This window comes from Magallana gigas, chromosome 2 (assembly GCF_963853765.1).
Source record: "Magallana gigas chromosome 2, xbMagGiga1.1, whole genome shotgun sequence".
In the NCBI taxonomy this organism is placed as follows: Eukaryota; Metazoa; Mollusca; class Bivalvia; order Ostreida; family Ostreidae; genus Magallana; species Magallana gigas.
This window is the reverse complement of record NC_088854.1, coordinates 23880113-23900704: the sequence shown is the minus strand read 5'-3', so window position 1 is coordinate 23900704 and position 20592 is coordinate 23880113. Positions and strand designations below refer to the sequence as shown.

The 20592-nt window shown below is 33.4% G+C and overlaps 2 protein-coding genes across 5 annotated transcripts; both read right to left on the bottom strand.

The window, feature by feature from the left end:
• Positions 1 to 86: 86 nt before the first annotated feature.
• Positions 87 to 13941, bottom strand: LOC117680966 (uncharacterized). Of its 4 annotated transcripts, none has more exons than XM_034443627.2 (5): positions 6380 to 6443; positions 6056 to 6242; positions 5732 to 5905; positions 2268 to 3445; positions 87 to 931 (listed from the first exon to the last, which is right to left on the bottom strand). In XM_034443627.2, the coding sequence occupies exons 2-5, from the start codon at positions 6216 to 6218 to the stop codon at positions 728 to 730; spliced, it is 1719 nt and encodes a 572-aa protein (XP_034299518.2). In that variant the 5' UTR covers positions 6219 to 6242; positions 6380 to 6443; the 3' UTR covers positions 87 to 727. The 4 variants fall into 4 exon arrangements, with proteins under 4 accessions (XP_034299518.2, XP_034299519.2, XP_065931802.1 ...); XM_034443628.2 differs by having other exon boundaries at positions 2268 to 3442; XM_066075730.1 differs by lacking the exons at positions 6056 to 6242; positions 6380 to 6443 and adding an exon at positions 12842 to 13941.
• A 154-nt stretch (positions 13942 to 14095) lies between these two features.
• On the bottom strand, positions 14096 to 19596 carry LOC117680963 (uncharacterized). Its single transcript, XM_034443613.2, has 5 exons — positions 19324 to 19596; positions 18807 to 19062; positions 17007 to 17153; positions 15567 to 16777; positions 14096 to 15230 (listed from the first exon to the last, which is right to left on the bottom strand). Exons 2-5 carry the CDS (start codon positions 18961 to 18963, stop codon positions 15033 to 15035), a joined length of 1713 nt encoding a protein of 570 aa, XP_034299504.2. The 5' UTR covers positions 18964 to 19062; positions 19324 to 19596; the 3' UTR covers positions 14096 to 15032.
• Positions 19597 to 20592: the final 996 nt, after the last annotated feature.

Sequence of the window (20592 nt, the reverse complement as noted above, 5' to 3'; positions counted from 1 at the left end):
CCCGTGAAGAAATTGAGGAAAAAATGCTGTCGAGAGGGACAATTAACATACTATATGTATGCCCAAATAGTTAGAAAAAATAAGTATTTTATCATGCCAAAGCTTTATTTGTTCTCGTTACTTGAGAAATCTACAATATATTTAAAGCACAATAGTCCAATCCACACTTTTCAAAAGTTGTTCCCCTTTGCGGGGTCAACCCAAAGGTCAAAAGGGAAAAAACCAAAATCCCCTTCTTCAAACAATCAAATATTTGGGTGAACTGTGATGAAATCTCTTTGGATTTGATTTATTCATTTAATATGTGGTGGCAACCCACATATTTAATGAGTCATTGAAACGGGGTTTTAATGTCAACTGATATAGATACAAACATATTGATACAAAATACAAACGTCTATACGACAAAGACTACTGTGATAAATCTTTGGGTTTTTCCCAAAAGATGACGACCAAGAGACACAGCATTTGTGAAGTGTAGATTGAGATCACAGCTACGATTTCCACAGAATTATCCATTTAGGAAACTCACGACCAGTTGTGCGAGTAAGCGTTAAGTATTAGTGCATGTATGCGATACTGGTCGCGGTTTTCGACAAAAATTTCGACAAAAATAATTATCATACATCACTCATTGATTGTTACATGTAATATGCCACTTTCAAACGACGCCACCGTCTAACAGTACTTTCAGTACTTTGATTATAACATATGCTAGTCATCTCAGTTAAACCTTTTCTTCCACGTCAAAACAGTAAACATGGCTGGCATTGTCAATTCTCAGGCCAACTGTCCTGTCATTATAGAAATGTATGCATGGTAACAAAATAGCTATGAATTTTCCAGGAACTAAGTCTTTCCACTGGAAGTAAGGCAATGGGTCGTCGTTTGGGAGGTAAAACCCAACATATATTTCTCGCCTTTCAGAATCCTGAAATATAAATAAACGGTATATTTTTACATTTGTATTTTCCTAAATTAAAACGTGTACTTCTTATTAGTAAAACAATAGATTTTTTTTTTACTTTTTTACTGTTTTAAATATCGCGGTAATTGTGAAAATTATGAAATTTCTACATATAATGCCCAAAAATCTTAATATTTTTGCATGTAACACTATGTCAAAAGCAATAGCACCAAGATTGTACGTAATTGTGCTTTGATAAATATAAATACTGTTATAGATGAAACAAAACAGAGTAGTAATTATAAATCACAGGCACCTGACGTCATAAATTTTTCTCATAATAAAAATAAATACACTATACCTAATAATACATTATATGTATTATTATTAGGTATTGGGTATTTTTTTATGAGAACAATGTATAACGTTAGGTGCCTGTGGTATAAATGTATGATGTTACGTCAAATGAAGCAGCAACTTTTTTTTATTTTATACGTACTGATGCATGCTTTAAAATGCAACACGCCAAAAAGCAGTTTTTAATGATACATGAACTAATGCTCATCCTCAAACATAACATTCTTTTATATATAAAATACGACATTGTACATTTGTCGTTTTCACTCTATGTGTAAAAGAGATTTCACACGCCTTGTACGCCCCTGTTCTTTGCATGATTATATATTTTTTCCCAAAAAGAACTGATTGTGTATATAACGTACATTAGTATTTCAAAAGGGCTTAAAATAAAAAAAATTATCAACCAAAAAAGACATAAAAGTTGGTCTTTTATTTTATTTTTAAACAAAATATTTATGGTACAATTCTATGAAAAACTGAAAATAAAACCAATGCAGTTGGTTTAATTACCCCTTACTATACTTGTGAACATTTGTAAACTGTTTCTCTCCACTTAAGAATTGTTGTACTATCTTATAAAAAGAGTTGTACATCGCTGGATACAAGTATTTTTTGACAAAAAGGCCAAGCGATGTTCCGATTGATTTGGATTCTAATTAATATGCTATACTATATGGTTAAATTCAATGATACCCCTGTTAACACAAATCCTCATCAATCGGAACAGTTACCCTTTGGCTCACCAACAGTAATCAAATTCGAGAAATTACTGCTCGTTGTTTTCTTGCTTTCACTTTTTAAAAATCTAAGATAATCTTAGTGAATAAGACATTGTTGAAAAAAATCAATTAATAGAAATGGGGGGGGGGGTTATTTGTCGAAACTTAAGTATAAAAATTGAATTTAAAACTGTTTAAAGTAAACTTTCGACGTCCATAAAGTTTTTGATTTGATTTTCTCGTTAAAAAAACATTCAATGCGATATGTATAATTATCTTACCTGTAAATAAACATTATGGCGTCCTCTGTATTTGTGATATCTTCTGATGTAGGAAAGAAAAACTAAGGGTTGCGTACATATGTTTGAGCAAACTTCTGAGGTTTTCTCGATGGGGATTTCCCTGATGCGGGTAATCAGAGTGTTGTTGGGAAAATAGTTCTGTGTTTTTATCAAAGCAGTGTCAAGTGCGCTTTTCGTTCTTTCTTTAATAAGAGTTAGATCGGCGCCATCATCAGCGAACATTGGATGCCTTCCAACTGGCATTGTCGCATGGATTGGCGATTGTGCAAATTTGAATTGGCCCTTAACAAAAGAGCATGTTTTGTGCATTTCTCTTCTATCAAAAAAATTACCATAAGAATTACATACTTCCTTGTGAGCTGTTTTATCAAGATCCCTACACCTATTTGAACAATACATATTCCAATTGCAGTAAGAACACTCTATTTCAGCTGGATTCTTACTACATGTAGAGCAAAGGAAGAATTGATCCATCCATCCCTCCTGCTCTCCCTCCGTGTAATGATAGGTTCCATCATTCGGATTCTTTCCTTGGTGTTCCTCGGGTGTGACAAGACCAAAGCGAGTACACAACTCCTTGCTGAGTACCTCTTTGACATGTATTATGGGTGCTTTGGATCTACAAAACGCTTTGTGCTTAGCCCAGTCCAGATTCTTACAAGTTTCCGAACAATAATAAACATATTTACAATCTTGACAAGTGAGAGTTGTCATTCTATTTTTGCAATGGGCACATATAGGAAGCAACTCCATTGTTCCCTTGCCACTGCTCTCCACCTTATTTTCTTCTGATGAACAGCATAGCTTGTGCTTTTTCCAGTCAGCTTTCTGACATTCGACAGAACAATATTTTATTTTCTTACATCTCTGACATAGTTTCAATTTTCCAGTATATCCACAAACTGGGCAGAATTCTAGATCTTTCGAGACTGCTGTCGCTTCAACTTTATTTATCATAGTTTCCCGATTTACATCAGGAAAGGACTGTCTTTCTTCGTTTCGAATTTTTTTACACTCATTCTTGTGTCTTTGGCTCCAGTCTTGTGTCTGGCATTCCTTAGAGCAATAAGACACAGCTTTACATCCAGTACACTTCTTTGGTTGGTGAGATTTTATGTTGCAAAAATTACAAACCACGTAAGTCAAGGAACAATCTGCTGGAAAAAGAGAGATTTGGTCGTTATATAAGCGTCATTATTCATTACGACAGTAGAACATAAGTAATACAGAAAAACCAACAAATTATATGACGGAGGGTGGGTAGGACACAATAGTTAAGAGATTGCCCGATTCCTTTGCATTCCCATAGTGTTTCACTAAATAAATATAGAGCATTGTGGGTAGCTACAATATAAAAGAATGTATTAATCACCAGTGTCATGCAACATGATGCACATTTTTGTGGAGTTTTTTTTCTATTATGATTTTTATAAGATTTACTCTGATTGAAATAGATAAGAAGTTATACTATTTTGAGGTTATCTTTTCATAAGGTAAAGGTAAACCCATTTAAGACAAGCAATATACAAACTTAAGGATTCCTTGATTATGTACGTATTTTACTCGACCCCTGAGGTCTCTCTTAAATGGTGTCTTTGGTCCTATTTACTTCTACTGTACTGTTAGCATTTTTGTTTCGTTAAAATGAATGCATAACTTGAGTTGAATTAGAGGTCACACAAAGCCTTTCATTACGGGCAGACACTCCTTTGTCACTATATGTGTAAGGGGTTTCATCTTGTTTATTTCATTTTTTTTAAAGTAAAAGCTGCTTGGTCTGATTTTATATCAAATTTTAAGCACGCTTTTTAACGATGGCTATGCTTAGTATATGTATAATAATAGACATTGCAGTAGTTTTACCCGTCAATTATGCCAAATTTCAATGAAGAAAAATACGTACAAAATTTGCTATTAAAACAAACGACATTAAAAGGTACCGCGTAATTTCGCCTCATGTTAAATTTCACCCCTGACGACGAGACGGGTATGGTTGTATTACGAATATGACATCGCTTTAAAAAAGGTCAAAATGATCAGACAAATTACAAATAAACATGTGTACGTTTTGTTCGCTAATATTTCCAAAGTCTGCTTTCTTTACAATCGATGCATAGCATGCTGGTTGAATAACCCAATCATTCGGGGGATGAAACCAAGCGGTTTCCTTTTCTAAACATTCCCGTGATGCATTTTGGTTTGTTTTTTCGTTTGCCCAAAGAGAAATTATTTTTATTTATTTTGAATATATCTAACTTTGAAAGGAGACTGATTCTGCTGGTGTAAATAGGAGAAAGTCCATAACTTTCTAAGATAAATGATTTGTATGAAAAAAATTTGATACTGTAATTACAAAAAAATCGGACCAAGCAGCATTAAGTAACATATGGTCTGTGGCCCGTTATCATGACGCTTGCATCAATGTGTTTTGTTTTAACAAGTGAATCTGGCTAGCTCAAACTACAAGGATCTGGTGAGCAAGAATTCTCAAGATTAAAGTTTATTACATATATAATTAAAAAAAAAATAGTGTCGGTTCATTATGGTCCCAAATGAGAAGAGCGTACAATGCCTGTCAAATCTCTCGTTGATAGATCAAAAACTTTGAGAGGTTATAGTTCTATGCATTGTGTGTCAACTGTAATTATGTATGAAATACTAGTAACATCTTTCAGCTAGTAATAAAGGCACTGGCGCAAAAATGTCGTACTAGCTCTGGAGGTTTTTACGCTTGCATGGATTAAAAGAATAATTACTTTGTCTTTTGCGTTCTATATAGTAAGGTTGCAACTGTCTGTGCATGTGCAGATGAGATAAAGACTTCTACCTAATGATTTGTTTTAAATGACGAGAACAAAGGCTGATTAATCTACAAGTTTAAAAACTGTTGTCAAAAGATTAAATTTGAACACATATTAAATATGTTTTAGCACCTAAAACAAATCTCGATTCATCATAAAATAAATGTTCTACGGTCTCATGGTGATAAAATACTAGTATTAAAAGTAGTTTATGATCAGACAGATATAAAAACATTATTTAATCTTTTTCAACGCACTAATAATGTTTGTCTACGTTATTCTTATAAATTCTAGCTATTTGAGAGTACAGTATTTCTTCAAATTTTATAAAGCCAGTGAAAATTTGTCAGTTGAAAACAAATGAATGATACTTTAGATTATTTATTTTTTGGTCAGTGTCTTTTTATGCAGCTAAGATTGTTCGACTAATTTCAATATTTAAAACATAATTTATTAAAACAAATCAAAAAAGTTAAACTTTGATTTTAATTGTTAATGTAGTAATATGAACATTGTAAAATGTTATTCTATTAAATGTTTATTTTTGTACACCGACCTTTTTAAAAGAGACGTGTTACTTTAATTTTAATATGCCCAAAACCCTCATGTGTATACAGCTATACGCTTTTAAAAACTTATTACCAGAACTCGCGGTTTCGTCCTTGCAATCTTCTCTGTGCCCCTCTCTCCAGTGTCCTCTCTGACAGTCCTTGGAACAGTAGTACACCTCCTTACATCGACTACACTTGAGTAAATCGGGAGACTCCTCTTCACAAAAGCTGCAGACGTTTCCTTGATTCTCTCCCATGGAGGGGACTATTGTTAAAAACCAATTTTCTAGTGTAAAATTTCTAACGTTACGATAATCAGATTGAAAGTACAATTCATTTTACACTTAACAACGAAATCATTTTGAACGGTGATTATCGAATATAAATGATACTACGGTATATAACTTATTCTTACCCTGATTGTTCACCGCTACACAATGTTTTCTGTGCCCCTCCTTCCAGTGCCCTCTCTGACAGTCTTTGGAGCAATAGTACACCTCCTTACAACGACTACATCTCAGTAAATTTGTGGACCTTTGGCCGCAAAAGCTACATCCCCCAGTAATATCTGCGTTCATATCTGATTTATCGACCGCTTTACTCTTACAATGTATAATATTGATAAATGTATAGAACTTAGATACTTTTTTAAAAGATTGAATTTTACCGTACGAAAATTCAAGGTCTCCAATTAAATTTAGATTGTTATTTCAAAAACATATGTTTAACATTAACTTACTTATGATGATCCACAGAATATCATCATTATCATTGAGACTATGTACTCTCTTCAAAGAAAAACAAAACGAAAGTAAGTTTTCAGAAATTGGAATTGGATTTTTGGTTTATAATGTACAGGGTGTTTCATAATACACGTCTCTGTAGCGTTCCTATTTATTTTATACTTTAAAGCATACATCGATTGATTTGGTAAATTACATGTGTATATGTTTCTTACTAACTACTAATATAGTGTAGGAAAATGTATGCATGATTATTACTTACCTATTGCAGCAACAAATGACACGTCTGTTTCTTTCATTTTTTTTAAAATAGATCGTACATACCACGAAAAACTAGAATCATTATTAACCTTTTACGTTCATGTTATCTTCCAAATATTAATAAAACAATGTGAGACAGGAAAAAATGTTAAATTAAGGTATCTCACTATATCTAAACTTATACTTTTTAAGACATTACGTCACACTATGGCGATTTAATGTTTTGTTCACTCGTTTGTATAAATCAATTACGTCGGATATTGACATAGATCAGTGGTTAAAGAGTCGAGATTGTGGACCGCAGATCAAGAGTTTGAATCTGCAAGTGCCTTTTGTTCACATTTAATGAATCAGATTTTTTAAGATATGATTTTTTTTTATCCATAATTGTTTTTTTTTTTGTATATTTGACACATATATTTTTTTATGCATTATGTTACAAGTAACTATCATAGTCAAATAATCTTTTGCTGATTTGAGTAATTTTTTAAGGATTAGTGAGCCACCTTAAATGTTAAGTGATTGTAAGTTATAATTCATGACGAATGGACAGAAATAAGACCAATATTTTGATAAATTTTGTTAGAAACAATAGTCCTGGGTTTCATTAGTAAAGCAGGAAAACTTGTCTCAGAAAATTGATATAGATTTTCGTGTAACTTGCTTATAAAAGAGAAAAATCGCAAAAAGTGCTTCCTTTAGAATCAAAAAGTATTAAATACAGCAAATGCTCTTAAGGTAACATTTTAAAAATTCTTTTGAACAACAATATCGCTTTTTTCATAGGTGACATTCATTTTTGACAAATCATTAGAAAAAATGTTGAATAAAAATATTTGACGCAAAATTATCATTCATATTCAAAGGTGATTATTTTCATGTAAATGGAGAAGTGTGATTTGCGGAGTTTGCTTTAGACCGTGAACCATTTTCCAATTTTCCGGGTGCAATGAATGCTTATTTTTTGGATGTCGTCGGTCCTATAACAATGAAGAACAGACGAATTGACACGCGTTATGATAATTTGTTTGTACAGTCTTGGTGTCTTATAAGACCGACGACATCCAAGAATATTTGATATTGGTCTTTATTTGTATGACGTATCGTCATTTTAAGACTATTATATGTGTTATTTTATTCGCTTCCGTAACTTAAAATAAAGTGCCAGAAACTTTGTCGTGAAAAATCTTTTTTATTAACAAAATATTAATGATTTAACAATTAGTTTTTATAACAGCATATCAAATTGTTATTTGTTTTAATTAAATGCATTTTTTACCTATATTTATTTTGCTTTTACACATGCTCAAATAAACTTATCCCTATTTCTACTTTACATTGTACATACCAAATCTTTATGTATATAAATCTGCCAGATTTTAAACAGCTGTATGAAAGCTCAATATTTTGGTTGATAAAAGTGGCAATATGGTGCATTTTGATCCCCAAACCCCCAAAAATTCAAAAACCAACACACACAACAGAAAATATCTTAAGCTATCATCAATCATAGAATGGATCAGGCTCCGTAATTAATAAAATGATAAGCTATGATGAGCAAGATTTATTTCATGGTTTTACATCAAAATAGCCTCCAAAACAAACCAATGCCAGTCTTTAACACGTGTCAAATGTTAACCTACACGTGCAGTACTCTCAGCTCAAAGACAAAAAGAATTGTTTACAGTAAATCATCAATTATTACTCACATATACATGTATTAATTAAATAATGAATCTTAATTTTGAATGTATTTGAGACCCAAAATTTTATTGACATGGTTGACAAAAATAAACCACTCGCAAATTTCAAACCCATGCCAGTCTTTAGCACGTGTCCAATGTTAACATACTAGTACACGTGCAGTATTGTCAGGTCAAATATTATGACAAAAAGAATTGTTTACAGTAAATCATCAATTTAAACTCACATATACATGTATAAATTCAATAATAAATCTTAGTTTTGAATGTATTTGAGATCCAAGATTTTATTGACATGGTTGACAACTCACGAGATTTAAAATTGATTGTAAAAATTATACTTAACAAAACAGTTGATAAAACAAAAAACTCAACATGTTATCTTATTCATTTTGAACTTAAATAAAATCCAAGACTCAAATATCATTATTAGACAAAAGCACATCTCTATAATTATAATAGCATTTTCGTCAGTCTTTTATATTAAAAATGTACGCATTGGTTGCCTTATCAACTCGTAAACCAACACTTCCATCACGAAATAAGTGAATGCAGGGAAACAAAATGGCGATGAATTTTCCAGGAACTACGTCACTCCATTGGAAATGAGGCGAAGGATCGTCGTTTTGGAGGTAGAAACTGACATAAATTTCTCTTCTCTCAGAGTCCTGAAAATATTTTATCTATATCATCTATACAGTACGCTTTATTTTATTAAATAGCTTTGTTATTAAAGGGGCATGGTCACGAGTTTGCTCAAAAATTAATTTTTCGATTTTTATATTTACAATGCTTCAGTAAGACATCTTTAATAGGCAACCAAAATTTGAGCATTATTTGCTGAGTTTTAAGCGAGCTACAGAGATTACAATTCTCTGTTATGTAAACAAAGCTTTTGTTTACATTTTGAATGTTGAAGTAAAAATTCCATTTTACACTTAAAATGAATAAGTTAAACGTTAGTAACTGTTTATTTATGCTTGAAATGAATAAGAAGATGGAGAAAACAGCTTTAAAAAGATTTTTTATGGTATATTGACCCTATGTAAACAAAACCGGGCACGAGCCTTGTTTACATGGCAATGTGTTGTTACCCATGTATCTTGCTCATAACTCTACGACTGACTCTCAAATTCCACTTGATCATTAGAAATACATTCCTAAAGCATTCTAAATAATAAAAAAAGTAAAACTGAATTTGACAAAAATTGTGACCATGCCCCTTTAAAGGGGCATGGTCACGATTTTGGGCAAAAATTATTTTTTCAATTTTTAATGTTTAAATGCTTCAGTAAGGCATTTTTAATAGTTGCGTTATGAGCGAGTTATAGAGCTTACAATTCCTTGCTATGTAAACAAAGCTTTTGTTTACATTTTGAACGTTGAAGTGAAAATTCCAGTTTTAGACCTAAAATAAATGTGTTAATCGTTATGAACTGTTTATTTATGCTTAAAATGAATAAGAATATAGACAAATCATCTTGAACAAGATTTTTTACTGGTATATTGAACCTATGTAAAAAAAACAGGGCACGAGGCTTGTTTACATGATGAAGAATTGTGAGCCCTGTATCTTGCTTATAACTCATCGACGGGCACCCAAATTTCATTTGATCATTAGAAATGCATTCATAAAGAATTGTAAATAATAAAAACAGAAAAATAAAATTTGACCAAAATCGTGACCATGCCCCTTTAAAGTACATGAAACTCTAACGAACACTGACTAGTACTGTCCGTGAAATATGTACTTGCTATCAAATCCATGTGAAAATTCGAAAATAGATATTATTAAATTGTTTGATGACTAAACATAATGTATATTGTTTAAACAAAAATCTTGAGTTTGAACTTGCCTGTAAGTAAACATTATGCCGACCCCTGTATCCATGAAATCTTCTAATGTAGGACAAAAAAACAAAAGGCTGTGTGCAAATATTAGAGCCACACACTGATATTTTCTCCATTGGTATTTCCCTGACTCGAGTAACCAAAACATAATTTGGAAACTTTCGTTTGATCTTCTCTCGGGCTCTTTCGCAAGATGTTGCAGATCTCTCGATAACTAGTGCCAGGTCCGCGTTATCCTCTACATATAGCGGGTCTTGCAGAAATGGTAACACGGAATGAGATGGAGCTCTGGTTACTAAACAAATATTCATTTTAACCTCTTTGTCACCGTTAAAACCAAGTGTTGTAGAACTAGGAAAGAGTGAAGGACCCTCCTGGAATTTTTGTGCTTGTATAGTTCTGCAAGTTTCTTTGTGGTCATCTTTATCCAGAAAACAGAGCAATACGTTGCCGAGTTGCAGTTAGAACAGGTCAAGGTGGAAGGCTGGTCTTTACATCGATTACAAAAAAATCTGAGACCTTCCAATAGTTGTTTATCACCTGTTTGTATATGGACATCATTAGGATCAACACCATTATTTTCCTCAGGAGTCACAAGGCCGAAGAGGGTACATTGTTCAACAGTTAACGTCTCTGGTGTTTTTGTTTTTCCAGTGCGCAATTTACACGCTGTTTTGTGTTTTCCCCAGTCCAATCGTTGACAAGATTCTGAACAATAAAAAACTGCACTACAATTCTCGCAAGCATTGTGTGTACCTTTCACTCTACAGTGGGCACAAATGGACAATGTTTCATCATCTTTTTCTCCGTCATTTTCTGTTTCACCTTTCTCTCTCTTGCAACTAGTTTTATGAGTTTTCCAATCAACCCTCTGACATTCTCGAGAGCAATACTTTATCTTGTGACATTCTTTGCAACCTTTCAAGTCAGCATTTTTTCTGCATACCGAGCAGCAATCTAATAACTCCCTATTATTTCCATCTTCCGTTTTATTCTGCCTTTCATAAGGTTTCTGCTCTTTCTTTCCATCTTTTACTTCTGATTTTATTTGATATGTCATTTCCCTTTCTATAGCTTTCATTGCTTTGCATTCAACTCTGTGTCCTCGACTCCAGTCCTCTTTCTGGCACTCTTTGGAGCAGTATGACACTTGAAGACACCCAACACATCTCTTTAGACGCTTTGAAGACCCGGAGCAGAAACGACACACCATGGAATCTGATTTGATAATAAGTATATGGTCACTCTTAGGTAATGCAGTGGCAGTATAACGGTATCATTATTTCATATCTTTTTTACTATAAACTCACACTGGATCACTATCGAATACATCAATCAGTCATACATTTAGGCATATTTTTGAATTTTTATATGAACATATTATTATTTGAAAGCTGGGTTTTAAGTTTATTGAATAAAAATCAATTAAAATCAACAAAATCATCATTTACGTAATGAAAATATGAAAATAAAATTGAGGAAAAAATATTTGTTCATCATGCTAAAACAGTTCAAAATCTAGGTCCAAGTTAAATATGGGCTAAAGGTGAGGTCAAGCAAGGTCAATAAGAAAGAATAGGAAAATCCACGTGTAAGAGCATACAAAAATACGAGAGAAACTACCCTCTGTTGTTGGAACACAATCAAATGTAGATCTGTTTTCGCTTTTTTATTTTTGAAATTTCATAGTGGGGATCACAGCGACATATCAAAATGCAGATCATGCAAATATATGATTTAAAAATTAAATCTGATTGGAATCAATTTTACGAATGAAAAAAAAAATTGGAGTACATTTTGCGCTGTAACTGGTAATAAAAGAATACCTAGGATAGAGGAAATGTAAAACAAATGATCATCCTAAGTAAACAAATGATGGGATCATTAAGAGGACTCGATGGTCATGGCCATTTTTAGACTATATTGATCTTCTTCAGAAGAAGAGCTCTATATAAAAATATAGCAAAATATCCAAATTTAAAAGGTAAAATATGGTGGTATTTACTAAATAATAATTTATAGCTAAACAAATCATATCTTAAAGTTTAAGATAGATCTGATGGTTAATGTGTTGACCACCCAGCCTTCTTAACAAGTTTTTCAACATTTTTATGTCAGCTTTGTAGATGACCTGACATTGTGACGTGAGTTAATATTATGAATATGGTTCTAAGAAACAAGTACTGTAAACAATATTTTACCCTGGCTGGTCGCCAATTTGCATTGTTCTCTGTGTCCCTCCCTCCAATGTCTTCTCTGACAGTCCCCGGAGCAGTAGTATACCTCCTTACACCGACTACATCTCAGTAAATCCGAGGACCTCGTTTTGCAGTAGCTACATTCCAAAGCTGCACCTATACCTGAAGTGATTTCTGATTTCAAGATGATATTCATTTTTAAAAAAAAAGTTATCAGAATTTTTAGGGTTTTAAAATTTCTCATTTTATTATAACGTTATTGCAATACACATTTTTATATGATTTTGGAATGTATTTCATACATGTGAAACGATGGCAATTTACAATATTTATACATCAGGTTTGCTTAAAGTGTAAGCTACGTTACTCAATTCAGTCTAAATCTCTATCATTGAAAACTTTTCTTTCAAACTTAGAGTATACAGGTCTGTTTTCCTATTCTTACCCTGATTGTTCACCGCTACACACTGTTCTCTGTGCCCCTCTCTCCAGTCCCCTCTCTGACAGTCCCTGGAGCAATAGTACACCTCCTTACATCGACTACATCTCAGTAAGTTTAATGACCTTTGGCTGCAATAGCTACACCTCACAGCTGCATCCATTGTGTCAGTGTCCAAGATTTGCTGTATATCGGTAACTTTTTTTTAAATCTGTTCAGATCAAACAGGTTTTCTGACTGTTGCCTGGTGACTCTGCATAGTATCAATAAGAATTATTCGCAGAATGAGAAAAAAAACCGAAAATAAGAATCTAGTGGGGCGAATGCTTCAGCAATTTTCAAAGACAAAGCGGGGGTCGCTCAAAATAATAAAATTACTTAAAACTGTACCACTGGTTTTTAAATGTAATTGGCAAGAACAACTCAAACCTGATTGTAATCAATGCAATGATTCTATACTTGATCAATACGATATTTTAGGATCTACCTCCTATGAAGAAATAACAACAACGACTGAGTATCTCAGTATAGAAAGCATTCACTGTCCGCTTTCTTTTTACCTTTTAACCATAACATGGTATTCCTACCGCAACGAATATTACTAAAATCCCACAGCACAACAATAACAAATCGGGGCGTAACACTGAAATCATTAAACTTTTCATATTTATATATGTACCGTAGAAATACATGGCATTTTATATCAGTTCATTTTTTAAAATAATATTTACAAAATAACTTTATCAGATTTAACCATATCTCACATATTTAACACAGTATGAAACATTATGCTTTTTCGCATATACATTCCTCAGTTTTACTTCGATTTTTCAAATTTTTACTACTAAAAAGGCAAACGAAGCATCAAAACGGTTAATCTGACGCAAGCGTAAAAAGGGGGTGCACACCTTTTATTTTTCTGAATACTCGTATGTCTAAAATACGTGGATTAAAAATTACCATGATCGTATTGGGTTCATTCATTCAAGTCCTGGTAGAAAATAATTTATTCATCAGTATTGTACTTATCTTGAGTTATTGATTTATAATCTATGTGTTCAGGGTGCTTTATATAAGATAAAAATCTTAATATACATTAAAGTATTGACTGCTTATTTTTAGATGTCGTCGGTCTTGTAACATACCAAGGCGGTGCAACAAATTGAATACCGATAATGATAATTTTTTCACCGCCTTGGTGGTGTTATAGGACCAACGACATCCAAAAATAAGCATCCAATGCTTAATATATTAATATTTATATTCAAATTGATGTTTAGGAAGTATTTGTGTATAGTTGCTTTTCAGCCATTTTATAACCTCTCAGTCAGGGATATCAAACATACATGAGAAAGGCATATAAATATGTTATTTAGTTCACTTCTGCGACTAAAAATATATTGAGCATTTCTGATCAAACTTTGTCCGTTGTCGTCATTGTCGACAACTTTTCGCATTTTCATCTACTTCTCGTAAAACCACCTAGCCAATTTCAACCAAACTCGTTACAAATCTTTATTGGGTCATTAAAAGGGGATTCATGTTTGTTCAAATGCAGGGTCATGCACAGATAATGTAGATTTAAGATTGTTCAAATCATGATTCCCCTTGTGTAGGGTGGGGCCACGATGGTGATCGAATTACGACTTATTGCTCTATGATCGTTGTGACTATCTTATCTGTATACATTAAACCAAGTTCCGCATGTACAGGAGAAATAAATACACAATGTTCTTCATTTTTTTTTATTAATATACATGCATCTGACGTGTTTCTATAACTGTTCCAGTCAGAGGATATTTCTGATGATTTCAACGGCTCACTCAATTTGCTTCTTACGTCTTGGTTTTCTTGTATATAATGACAAAAGTTTGCTATCATATATATTTATTTTCTTTTAAATATATTTAATTTATTTATCTTAAAAGTTGATTTAAAAAGTAATTTCACATACTGAACTTACTTAAGAAATGCACACATCGTATAAATGTCTATTAATTCTAAGTCAACAATCAAATGCTTTACTTAAGTATATATTCGTTATTGATTTTTTTATCTTGAAAAAACGAAAACCCATCTCAACCAATTCATCTCAAAATAATATTATCCCAAAATCTACCGATACTCCAAAGTATTTTTTATTTGGCATACGTTACACCAACATAATTTACACCAAACTGAGATATGAGTTTATAACTTAGTCCTTTACATCGAAAATGTACGCATTAGTAGCCTTATCAACCCGTAAACCAACACTTCCGTCAAGAAATGAATGAATGCAAGGAAACAAAATGGCGATGAACTTTCCTGGAACTACGTCACTCCACCGGAAGTGTGGCGAAGGATCGTCGTTTGGAAGGTAGAAACTGACGTAAATTTCCCGCCTTTCAGAGTCCTGAAAATGTCAGAAATCCTCAAAATAATATGTCACGTTGTTCTGAAAGAAAAGCTACTGCTTAAAAGGACGACGTATAAATGCAATATCTTATCATTAGCTGTCGAGATATTTATAAAGCAATCTATTATTATATAATTATCTTATTAAGTAATGGGCACAAACTTTCGATTCGAATATGAAAAGCATTTTGTGATCGTGTGTTAAACGTGGCATGTCACGTGGATAAAATTAACATGTATGCTAAATAAAATTAACCGGTGGTTTAAAACTACTAGTATATGACTGCTGTTTTAGAAATTCAAAAGATTTTAACCTCGTATGATTTGAACTTGCCTGTAAGTAAACATTATGCCGCCCTCTGTACCCATGAAACCTTCTAATGTAGGATAAGAAAATGAAGGGCTGCGTGCAAATATTCGTGTCAAACATAGATATTTCTTCGATCGGGATTTCCCTGACACGGGTAATCAGAATGTAACTAGAAAACTGACGTTTGATCTTTTCACGAGCTTTTTCGCAAGATGTCGCAGATCTTTCAATAACTAGTGTCAAATCTGCATTATCCTGTACACAGAGCGGATCCTGTGGAAACATTACTGTCGAATGGGACGGAGAGTGGTTAATTTCCCACAAGTCTTCTTTCTTTGAAGTGTCCATACCAAGCGTTAACGATGGGGGATAGTGTGATGGCTTCTGATAAAGACGGTGTTCTTGTATATCTTTGCAAGTTTCTTTGTGGTCATTTTTATCCTGACCCAAACAAGTTACTGAGCAATACGTTGCAGAATTACAGTCAGGACAGGTCAAACAGGAACGCTTGCTTTTACACCGACAACACAAGACATTTGCGCTTTTCCCTATCCCTCGATTGCTTTCATGTGCATGGATATCATTGGGATCGAGTCCATTATTATCCTCCGGAGTAACGAGACCTAAAATCGTGCATTGTTGTACACTTAATGTCTCTTTGATTTTTGCTTTGCCAGACCGCGCTTTACATGAACTCTTGTGTTTTTTCCAGTGCGACTTTTGACAAGATTTTGAACAATAGAACACTACACTGCAGTCCTTACAAACTCGGCTTGCACTTTTCGATCTACAGTGAGCACAGATTGGCGACGAATTCTCGCTGCGTTCTGTGTTGTTTTCTGCTCTGCCTTTCTCTTCCGTGCAACTGGTTTTATGAGTTTTCCAATCAGCTTTTTGACATTCGCGAGAGCAATAATATTGCTTGTCACATTCTGTGCAAGTTTTCAAATCACCGTTTCTTCCACAAAACGAGCAACAATCTAACGAAGATCTGCTTTTTCGATCATTTGCATTGCTCTTTCTTTCATATAATTCAATTTCGCTCATTCCTTCCTTTCTATTTGTTGTCGCTTGTTGTAGTCTTTCATTCTTTTCTACGGGTGTCACTGCTTTACATTCGTCTCTGTGTCTTTGACTCCAGTCCTCTCTCTGACATTCCTTGGAGCAGTAGAACGCCTGGAGACATCTTGCGCATCCCTTCAGTTGCTTTGAAGACTTATTGCAGAAACGGCACACTGTAAAAGATAATCAATATTAAGATAAGTTTTTGAGAATGTTTTTGCATTAACAAAACGAAAATATTAATCAACCGGCTTTGCTCTACATTAAAATCTCTTTTTCTTTTTCATCTATCTAAAATTGAGGTAGTCAACATTCAATACAGTTTGTACATTTCATTTTTCTGTTTTTTAACATACTTTATTATATGTTGTCATTATTCAAAGTATTTATTCTTGTTCTTACACTGGCTCCCCACTATTTGGCAATCCTCTCTGTGTCTCTCCTTCCAGTGTGCTTTCTGGCAGTCTTTGGAGCAATAGTAAACCTCCTTACATCGGCTACATCTCAGTAAATCCGAGGACCTTTGGCCGCAAAAGGCACAACTCTCAGCTGCATTTATATTTAAAGTTAATCACTTACTGTTGTTACTAAAATATCGATCACATCGTTATTTTAGAATTTTTACATTTTCCAGTGTATTTATCTGTAATATACTTACCTTTATCGAATTTCTTTCATAGGTAGAGAAAAACATTACAATAATTTGCATGTTGCATGAAATGGGCATGAGTTTAACAAATTCACGTGACTGTATTGTACCGCATGGTAATATACAATCTGCACGGGGTAAAAAATAAATGTGTTAAACAAATAGGACGTAAGTCGTTCACTGTTGGAGCACAGTGGGATTCGCATATTTAAAGACAAGCTGCTGTCCTTTAAAAAAGGACTACAATACGTGGACCATTTGCATGTGTTTCCAACGAAAACGTGAAAGCCTTAAGAATATTAGAGATTCCAGCGACTCTAGCCCTCTGCTTTTAACCACTAAATTTGTACGTTGTATTACGTATACATGTATGTACAGCCCTGACTTTTTATCTCAGAATTTAAAGGTTCATACTTCTAAAATAATTATGATCTATCTATGAATGAAGTTTGCATGTATATTATCAGGCATTCGGTGAATTCTACTATTTGCGCACACAGTACGATTCGCACTACTTTATTAACTACATGTAATAACTATGCATTGACAGCTTTGTGTAAATTAAAAATTTCATATTTTGATGCATTTTTCTTGAGATTTAAACTTTTATACAGTGACATAATTATTCAATCATACTTAAATGTTTAAAAAAATTTAATCGGGAAGTTCTCTAGCCTCGCTTACTATAAAAGTAAAGTTAAGTTACATGTGTATTCGGAAAACAACAAAACATTGCAAATTATGCTATTTGATGCATGTTGTAGATTCGGCATAACATTAACTTATTTCATAATACTGATAGTTCATATCACATGCCAATCATTTCTTTAAAAGGAATACTTTGTTTCTGTAGTGTTTACCGACAACTTTACAATTACAGCGCCTTTGAACTTATGTGGGCATATGCACGGAATCCCGATCCCGATTCAGATAAACGTGCACTAGCCTGGTTCCCTGAGCTACCCATTACGCACAGGAACCAGGCTAACTCATGCGCAGGCCTAATTTTCCCCATAGCATCCGGTTTAACCTCGCTTATATATTTTCTGCGTGGACCTCAGGGTCCACGCAACAAAGAAAATTGCGTAAATACTTACTATGTAAATGAAAAATTTGATCGTACAAACATGTACATTGTAACTACAAGTAACTAGGAATCATTCTTTGATGTTTATGACGATATCAATAGGGGTCGGTACGTGATCAAATCGTCAAGCCTTCAAGTCTTTATGGATTTGATCACGTGATCGATTCGTTTTGAATAAAAAATAAAAACTTTATCCTTAATTTGATTTAAGTTAAAGATGAAGACATAAGAGTGATCTAAACAAAAAAAGCAATTATGCAATATTTTTCAAGTATTTTAGATGTTTTCGGGTTTGAGCTAACATCTAAACATTTTAACACACAGCAAAACGTTTCTCTAAAAATACACATTTTTAAACCAAAGCCACGGGTTCCTTTCATAAAATCTTGTAGTTACGTTACATGCTTCCTGTATAATGTATTCCATTGATAAAATTACCACATTCCGATTTGATTTTTATTCTTACCCTGGCTGCCCACTATTTTACATTGTTCTCTGTGCCCCTCCCTCCAGTGTCCTCTCTGACAGTCCCTAGAGCAGTAGTACACCTCCTTACATCGACTACATCTCAGTAAATCCCGGGACCTCCGGCCGCAAAATGTACAACTTTTATCTGCGTCCATTGTCAGTGTTAATGTGTTCAAGACTAGATATGTTTGGTCTAGTCGGATTAAACCAGTTTTTTGCCTAGCTTTCAGTCTGACCAATTCTTTGAAAGAAAACTGAAAATAAGAATCAATATTTTCAGGGACGTATATACGTGTCGTCAATGATAGATTGTGCAGTACCTTGTAATATTATTTCATGCAGGTCAAGGCTTATAGATAAGAGTGAAAAACATTTTTTTGAGTTATCGCTCTTTGAATCTCAGAGTACAACTTTGAATATATCATAGTGTACCCTGCTCACCTGTTCAGGAAATATGAAATTTAAACATTAACAAATTACTTCCTCTTGATCGTTACTGATGAAAGAAAATTCACTACAGAAAGTATTGACTGCACTAATAACCCGCCCTCTTTCCGTTATAATGCTTCCCGTCGATTCAGTCTGATGACTAACGTAGAGTCCGGGCTGTCTCCCTAACCTGTTTTGTTTAGATCCGTGTCAGTTTTCCTGCCTTTGTGACATATAAAAGATTTCATAAATTTGAATTCAGTAAGTTTTCAAATTTGGAAAAGACGGTTGACTGACATTTCAAAACATTTCAAACGAAAAATAACCTAATTCTAGAACTGGATAATTTTATGGCATTTAATCTTACTTAATTGAAATGTATTCAATTTGCCATGCAGTAAACCAGTGTTAATCATCGGAGATATAGAAAAGCATGATAAACTATATAAATGTATTTCACATTTTGACATATACCCCCATCAAGCCAATTTCATCTTATATTCATATATGAAGTTAACAGAAAACGATTCTTGTACAATGTGGAATTTAAGCTTCCTATGTACTAGTATTAAGTATTTTAAAGTATATGCCAAAAAAATGTCGAACTTTAACCCGCAACCCCTCATCAATTCCAGTCACCTTGAATTTAAACCCCTCATCAACTACAGTCACCTTGTGGTAAAAATATTTCAGTGCAATGTGTAAATACATGTATTATACTGTTTACAGGGAAATGAAGGTGTCATAAATATTTACCACTCCTCCTGTCTCTTTCTCTGTGTCCTGTTTGGACATTCAGTACATGCAGCATGAGTCTACTTCATAAAATACGTGTCGTCAATTGACCTACCTTACTTTAATGAAAATGAAGAAAAGTGGTGAAGTTTTGCGTCATTTCATTTTTCGGTTAGTAGTTCAAAAGATAATAGACCGGTATTGATTTTTTACATCAGTATCATATTATCCGAAACAGCATACTGATGGATAGGTTTAATATGCGTTTGAATTTTAATTAATTTATATCTACACACTGAATTTTCACATGGACTCAAATATCGCGGTTTCTTTTGAAAAATGTTTTAAATGTTGACTACAGTTTTATCAAATGTAAATGACTTAAGTTGAAACGCCATGAGCTCGCCTTATATCAGTTATTTTAGAATTGAATTAGTTATCTGAATGTGGAATTTTAGTAGTTTGAAGTCAACAAAAATATTTTGCTAAACGAGTGGTAGATTTTCTTGCGAATTCATAATTCGAGGGAACAATTAATTGGATTTATTTTTACACACACTTGAGCATCAGATTGTATTTTGATTTCAGAGGGATTTTAAAATATGTTTCAAATAACTTCT

Bases quoted from the DNA above. Each gene is read 5' to 3' on its own strand.
- LOC117680966 (XM_034443627.2), bottom strand. From the start codon at position 6,218: ATGAACGCAGATATTACTGGGGGATGTAGCTTTTGCGGCCAAAGGTCC. The intron at 5,906-6,055 runs GTAAGAATAAGT...TTTTAACAATAG, and splicing joins TGTAGCGGTGAACAATCAGG to TCCCCTCCATGGGAGAGAAT. The intron at 932-2,267 runs GTAAGATAATTA...TTTATATTTCAG, and splicing joins GCCATAATGTTTATTTACAG to GATTCTGAAAGGCGAGAAAT.
- LOC117680963 (XM_034443613.2), bottom strand. From the start codon at position 18,963: ATGGACGCAGATAAAAGTTGTACATTTTGCGGCCGGAGGTCCCGGGAT. The intron at 17,154-18,806 runs GTAAGAATAAAA...ATATAAATGCAG, and splicing joins TAAAATAGTGGGCAGCCAGG to CTGAGAGTTGTGCCTTTTGC. The intron at 16,778-17,006 runs GTAAGAACAAGA...TATCTTTTACAG, and splicing joins CCAAATAGTGGGGAGCCAGT to TGTGCCGTTTCTGCAATAAG.